A 7,772-nucleotide genomic window follows, 5' to 3' on the forward strand; every position below is an offset into this window, starting at 1 on the left:
TTTGAATGGACAGAAGAATGCGAGCAAGCTTTTCACAAATTGAAGCAACAATTAATTTATCTCCAATTTTGCAAGCCCCTTATTGGAGCAAGATTTTTCACGTTGTTAGAAGTTTTTTGGAATATTTATTTGGTGCTTTTTTTCATGGCTACACACTAGAGATCATGCATCACTGTTCGAGGGGGCTTCACTTCTGCTTACAATGGCTACTGAACGGATATGCTTTTTGGCGTCTATGGTTATCATCAAAGTTTTAAGGTAGCGACCATGTATACGCTTTGACATTATGCAATTATGTGGATAACTGTCAAGCTCGTTCGAGAGCCAAGACGTGATCTTTTATCAAAGGCATGTTTGAGTACGGAATCGACGGAGCCAACCAAGTGGTCTCCAATGACTTCATGGAGTTGTGGATGGCCAGGAGGAGGATTTGATGCGCCGACTACGTGAGGCAAATGTTGGTGGGAACGGACCTTTGGGTAAAATCATGAAAGTCGAAAAATTTAAAGGCTTTTGGGGAGCTCTCTCTGCAATGATTGACATCATGGGCAGAAGGTCGAGGAGCCTCCAGAGAGAGGAAAGGGGCCGACCTGCGCGGGCTGCTACAGTACGAAGGGGGGCGTGCTACAGGAAAGAGTCGAGCTCAGAGAGGGGTGGCCGATTTCCAATTAGAAGGGGGGATCTGTAGCAATATTACAAGCTAGTGCATACAGGAAAGAGGGTTGGGGCTGATCAGGTTGCTAGGCTAAAGCAGGGTATTGGTCTCCAAGCAAGTGAGATCGCCATGCTCAATTGAGGAGTCATTTAAATTGAAAGGGGCAACTGTACTAACAACCAAGTGAAGAGAGGGCACTACAGAAGCTTGAAGGGAGCTGCCATGACGATGTGTGAGTAGGTAGAGAGGGGGCAGGTGAAGGGGGAGCGTACTGGCCCTGATAGAGAGGGGAGGCTCTCGAGGCCAGGAAAAAACAAAAGCAAGGGAGCGAGGGTACTCAGTCGAGTGGGGGAGCGCACTACAGGAGCATAGGTGGAGGTTCAGAGAGAGAAGGGGCGGGCCAATAGATGTGGAGGTAGCTCTATACAAAGCATCGAAAAAGATGAGAGGATTGATAGTACTGGTCTACAACAAGGGAGTGCAGAAGGGCCGCTCAGAGCCAAACAGCAGGAGCGTATCTGCAACGAGCTCATAAGAAATCATTCATAAGGTGGAAGACCTGAGGAAGCCATCGAGCAGGAATCAGTGGTCAAGGGAGGCTCTCGAAGCCAAGACTCTGCGAAGGGGAGGCGGGCCATGAATTGAGAGCCATTAGCGGTGATGAGTGTGCCAGAGTCTACAAAAAAATAAGTGCATGATACGGGGGATAGGAGGGCTGCCCGTTGCAGAGGAGATGGTCGAGGGGTTTAGGATTGCTCAGGAGAGCTAGTGCTGCACAGGAACTGCAAAAGCAACGAGGAGAGAAGGAGGGCTTTGGAGCGCAAGCTCTCTGGCTGTAGAAGGCCGCAGGTTGTTTGGCTACAGAAGGAGGGGCTAGCTCCCTGAGCACTGCCGAGGGATGCAATGAAGAAAGATTTCAATGGGCCGCCCTTTAGTGGCCGGTTGTATGTAGGAGAAGTTGGAGAGTTTTCTTAAGGTTATGGTCTCCAGCTGGATGGGGCTTTCCGCTATGAAGTAACATCTGTCCATATTCTCATGCATTGAGAAATATAAGGCGTCTATATCTTGTCTTCTAGTATGCTCATGCTATTAAGCATGGAATTCACTGTTATACTATTCTCTCAAGAGCCTTCTTGTAGTAAGTTTATACAAAGAACTTAAGAGAGAGAGAGAGGGATTCATTGTTTGTTCCGGTCAACCACAAGTGTGTGCATAGATGTTTCGTGGTTTAGTGGAGCACCAAGGCTTGGATTGACAGTTGGATACAGTCTTTAAAGTGGTAGTTGCAGGTGTTTGAGTGGATAAGTTTGTGGTTCTGAACTGGCAGGGAGGCCAAGCTATAGAGGTGTTTTGCTCCGGCTTTCTCCTGTCATTGTTTTGGTGCCCCCCACTGAGGATCTGTTGATTCAAGTACCTTTAGTTGGCAAGTGGTGAGCAAATAAAGTTGCAAAGATGATTGTCCTCGATGACATGTTCATCATAATGAATGATAGGATGGGAAAATTGCAGCTGCAAGATCTTAAAGACCTGGATATGCATTATTGGAGGTTTAATAGTCAAAATTAGGAGATGGAAGTACTCGAGAATTTAGTCCTTGATGCAGAAACGGAAACGTTTTTGTTCATTGGCACTCTTCCAGGACTCTTGGGCGTTGAGGTTGCTTGCACATATTATTTGGGTGTGAAAAGCATTGTTGACTTCTTGAAGCAGGACAGATGCTTTGAGCATGTAGATCAGTCTTGTGCTTCTTTGTGTGCTACACACAAGAGCTCCTCTGTTCCTCATGATGATTTTAGTAGTGCTGATGAGGTTGGGTCACATGCTTGTGATGAGGTTTTGTCTTTTGATGTTCTAAACCTTCATGAGGAGTCATGTGTGAGCAGTATCATGAAGGAGGATAGCTTTGCGTACATGTATGGCAAAGAGAGAAATTTTATAGCTTGTTTGGATCCATGTCTGGATAATTGTCAAGATGGGGGCTTGTCTAGCTCTATGTGTTGGAGTTATATGCCTTTGAATGATTTATTTTGTGATGTAGAGGTCATGCATACTGACATTTTGGATGATGTTTTCTTTCCTCCATCTGATGCATTGTCACGATACCCAGACGAGTTGTGGGTACGTGGGCCCATTTGGGATGCTGAGATGGATAGCGACTACGTTTGTGGCATTGTTGTTGGTGGAAATGAGGTGCCTACAGTTGATGCTCTTGATCGTGACTAAAACATGACACGCAGTCAAAGTGAGGATTATGGGACTTTTGTAGCTAATGATGATGAGGATGATTGGGGCTTCGATAAGCCTCTGATGGAAGACAATTTATTTACGCTTGGCTATGTACAAAAGGCTCAAGAGAGGTTGCGAAACCTGAAAATTCAAAGACAAACCGAGAAAACGTAGTATGTGCTAGAGAAAGTCATAGTGTTGACGCTCTTGCTGAAGATTTGGAACTCTATGTAGAGAATAAGGCCGAAGAAAATATCATGGATGATATGGACACAAGGGAATTAATGGATGTGTGTGATGGTATGGGAGATATGAAGGCCGCTATGAAGGTGATATTCAATGAAATGATAGTAGTTTATACCTCTGTCCAAGAAGTGGACATGTCTCTATTTGATCCAGGCGGATGGTGCGTGCTTTACCCATTTGACCCAGGTGGGTTGCGAAACCCGAAAATTCAAAGACAAACCGAGAAAACGCAGTATGTGCTAGAGAAAGCTCATAGTGTTGACGCTCTTGCTGAAGATTTGGAACTCTATGCAAGGAATAAGGCCGAAGAACATATCATGGATGATATGGACACAAGGGAATTAATGGATGTGTGTGATGGTAGGGGACATACGAAGGCCGTTATGAATGTGATATTCAATGAAATGATAGTATTTTATACCTCTGTCCAAGAAGTGGACATGTCTCTATTTGATATAGGCGGATGGTGCATGCTTTACCCATTTGACCCAGGTGGGTGTATATAATGAAGAATAATGGCTTTTTATATAATGTACATATGGTGTAGCTAACATGCATCAATAAAGTGATGTTGCTGCTCAGCATGAATGCTCTAGCAGACTACAGGGGTTTGGCAAACTATGTTAAGAGTTTTTTGGAAAGTTTTTGTGGTTCTTTTCTTCATAGCTACACACTGGAGATCATGCGTCACCGTTCGAGGGCGCTTCACTTCGGCTTACACTAGCTACTGAACGGATATGCTTTTCCACATCCATGGTTATCATCAAAGTTTTAAGGTAGCGACCATGTATACACTTTGACATTATGCAATTATGTGGATAACTGTCAAGCTTGTTCGAGGGCCAAGAAGTAATCTTATCAAAGGCGTGTATGAGTACAGAATCGACGGAGCCGGCCAAGTGGTTTCCAATGACTTCATGGAGCTGTGGAAGGCCATGAGGACGATTTGATGTTACAACTACGTTGATGCAACCAAAGTTGGTCCGAGCTAAAAAGTGGTCTATGCCAAGCAAAGGGTGCAGGCAGGTGCAATGCGGAAAGCTAGGGCAGGTACCAAGGTCCTGGGCAACCAAAGGGTAGCAGAAATGTATATCTAAAGCAGTTTTTAAAGCCAAGAGAGCTAAAATATGAGCCTGAATGGGATGAAAGATAAATATGCCCGATGTATTGAGTCAGTGTTCTGAAAGGTAGTGTTCAATGTGCTCTAGAAACCAGTCTAGACGGCTTGTCAAATGGAACCCCGGTGCTCAAGATATTGCAGTTCAAAGATAGAGTGTGTAACAGATCCCCGACGGGCAGCGCAGCTAGGGACAGGTGGCCCAGGAAAATGTTAGCAGATAGATGCATAGAGCTCGAATTATGGAGCATGCTTGTCTTCTAGGATTCTGAATTGGAGCTCGGAATAGCAAGTTATGATCAGTTGAAGCTTTATTCGGGGGTTAGGTTTGAGCCCACTTGACCGCATCAAAGGATGCGCCATCTGGCATCTTTTTGGCCTTGCCAAGTCTCTCGCTGATAGTGTGCATCATGTGGAGCTAGCACAAATTGATGGCTTCTCAATCGGATACTCGGTCCGCAAGATACAATGGTTCAAATGTGAGGGCCATTGTTCAAGAATGCAATGCTAGATGCCTTTTCTTGTTTTTCATGGCCTTGTTGGGCAGGCCTGGAAAAGTTGAGAACCGACGGGGATTATGTTTGTTGGAGCTATATATACCAACCCCCATGCTATATATAGCTAGGAGTCCCCACTATATATGTATACTCAGTGTGTGCTCTATACATACTTTGGGGTTTGCAATTGTGGTGTCGTCTCTCTCTCCTCTATCTAGTGCGTGGTTGTTCAACATGGTATCAGAGCTCACCGCATGCATTCTGTATCGAGCTATGGCTATGGAAACTCCCTGTGCCTTCAAGCATGAAGATAAGTTTTACATATTTCTTCTTGACTGTCGTTCTTGTATTTTGTTGTAGTTGGTTTGTTCTTGCGTTCTTTGTAGACAAGAATAGTTACGTTACAATCTCTCGGTTTTGGGTTCATGAGCGAGGAGGAAAACATAGGCAGATGTCTGTGTGTGCACTGATTGCCCTCATTTGTGTGGCGTGTATCACTGCCTACAGAGCAATAGGCTCGTATCTGCCCAAGCGACTGCAGTAGTACTGCCTCGCGAAGAAACGATGTTATATTTAGCATTTTACTTGCAGGCTAATTTAAGAAAATACCAAGCTTTTAGTTTAATAGCAATAAGCGTGTCCGGCTACGTGGCTTGTTTGCGTTACTCTGCCTATGCCTATGTTGTATATTTCCTAAGTTTAGCACAACTCCATGGTGTGTCCATATCGCTGGTGGCGGCAGATAGAAACGAGCAGTCCAAATATGCCCACCCTCGCTTGTGGCTTGTCTGTGTAACTTAAGTCGATGGCAGCTAATGGCAGAATATGGTGATCAGGAGCCGCTCAAAAATTCCCCAGCGAAGCAATATATACCTCGTAGCACAAGCACAAACAATCCGTGTGCGAGATTCGTTCTCTAGCTTAATCTTCATATCTTAGTAATCATCATGTTTATTCAAGCTAATACAAGCCAAGGGTCTGTTAAGTATAGAACTGCCGAGGGTGATTCCGTGATATTCTGTGCGTGCTGTTCGGTTGGCAGCACGATGAGTTTTCAGCAGTAAGGAGCCGCGTACTGTTTGCTGCCATGCAAACTTTCTCCGCTTCCCATCTTGTTGCTCGGCCTATTGTCACAACTCTCGGTTTGCAGATCTGGTTAGGCCGCTACGAGCTCTCAGGTATATTACGGTACATGTTGGCCTCAACAACAACATGCAAATCTGCCTGGGCCGCTACGTCTATGATGAGCTCGCTGCCGTCATGGCCGTACGCCAATCCCAGTGTTTAAGTGTGAGGAGAGACGACATGCTGATCAAATTTGCCTGGCTATTCTTGGCTGCCCTACGAGATTGGCTCGCTATTCTCAGTTGCCCTATGATGCTCCATTGCCTAGCTATTCTTGGCTGCCCTACGAGATTGGCTCAATATTCTCAGCTGCCCTATGATTCTCCTTTGCTATTTCTGGTTGCGCTTTGTGCATTATTTTCCCACCCAATGATTGTTGCGGCCTCTTATTGGTGAACTACACCAACATTGTAGCTTGCCTCAGCTACAAGGCATCTCACGTAATCCCAAAGTCGGAATACTGGTAGTTATACTTATAAAACTATGGCATCTCACGTAATCGAAATAGGTCAGTGCTTATAAGAGGTCAACGTGCTATTTATTCATAAAAGCTAAGAGTTTATGGGCGCTGACGGTGTCTACAAGTCTCAGCCAGTTGATTTATTCATAGTTGGGGAATGGTTTTCTATATCGTTTTGAGCGTACTCGACTGTTGTTTTATTTGGCTAAAGTTCTATACAAACTTTGAGCAATAGATTAGGCCTTCTTCACTAGGAATTGCCCTGCAACCATCTCACCATACTTAGATTAAGCGGCAAGGTTCACCAAGATGACATATCGAGCTCCATGATGTCACACTACAAGAGGTTGTGTGCTCTTGTGACGCTGTTAGCGACGGAAATACACTGGGTTTTTATAACCCCTGGCGTCGCTAAAACCTTCGCTAATAGCGTCGCTACGAGAGCGTCGCTATATGCGTCACTATAGGCGTCGCTATATCCGTCGCTATATAGAGACGCTCATAGCGACGCTTATAGCGACGTTTACACAGAAGTCTATAGCGACGCTCATAGTGACGCTACAAAGCCATAAATAGCGACGGTTATAGTGACGCCCGAGAGAATTTTTTTTTTGGTGACAGGGCATTGAATGCCCTGCCACCCATCAACCATATTGTACTTGATTCACTTTTTAAAAAAAGTGCAAGGGTAGATAATAGACCCAAAATAGTCACCCACAAGACGCATTGTTTGCAAAATTGACAAGCGTAAAATTGACAATTGTACACATCATAGGCAAAATGAATTGATTGGAAAATGTAATAATGACAATTGTACAACATCATAGGCATAAAGAATTGATTGGCAAAATGAACTGCGGTGACAAATGTAATAATATACATGGTTCAAAAAGACGTATAAAATCCGTCTCATGATACATAAGCTATGAGAAACCCTAAACTAATGCTATCTAGCTACGGCTAAACTGACGTCGTCTAGTCAAACGTCTCATCGCGTCCAAGCGGCGTATCTGTCGGATTCTGCAAAAAAAGACAATAAGATAGCTTTCAGTAGGTATAAACATATAACGACATTTATAAAACAATACAAAAAATAGAAAAGAGTAAACCCTAATACTAACCATGCCGCCGCGAGAACTGAGAATGTCCATCAGGGCGTTTAAGCCCTTCCTGCCTGCGTACTCGCGCTCGTACGGTGTGGGATCACGTCCTGTCATCGACCACTGTCAAAACATACAAAGAATTCATTATGTTAGAATTAAAAAACTCATAAACCCTAAACTATCAAACATAAAGAGCAATGCGAAAACACTTACAAAATCGGCCTCAAATGATGCCCATCCACCGCTCCCCAAGTGATGCGAGCTCCCTGCCTCTACTCGCGCTCTGGCTGCATCCTTTTGTTGCTTCCACTTGTCGGGATTCTCGCACGTTGCTTTCTTCGCA

At 44.6% G+C, this 7,772-nt stretch overlaps 1 protein-coding gene and 1 pseudogene across 1 annotated transcript; both read left to right on the forward strand.

Annotated features, from left to right (window-relative positions):
* Positions 1 to 2,224: 2,224 nt before the first annotated feature.
* On the forward strand, positions 2,225 to 3,055 carry LOC147436035 (uncharacterized; annotated as a pseudogene).
* Positions 3,056 to 3,138: 83 nt separating this feature from the next.
* LOC147436036 (uncharacterized) lies at positions 3,139 to 4,862 on the forward strand. The gene has a single exon (XM_086488932.1). It carries the CDS (start codon positions 3,139 to 3,141, stop codon positions 3,631 to 3,633), a length of 495 nt encoding a protein of 164 aa, XP_086345058.1. The 3' UTR covers positions 3,634 to 4,862.
* Positions 4,863 to 7,772: the final 2,910 nt, after the last annotated feature.

Source organism: Adiantum capillus-veneris, chromosome 18, assembly GCF_014529385.1.
Source record: "Adiantum capillus-veneris isolate H3 chromosome 18, ASM1452938v2, whole genome shotgun sequence".
NCBI classification, from domain to species: Eukaryota; Viridiplantae; Streptophyta; class Polypodiopsida; order Polypodiales; family Pteridaceae; genus Adiantum; species Adiantum capillus-veneris.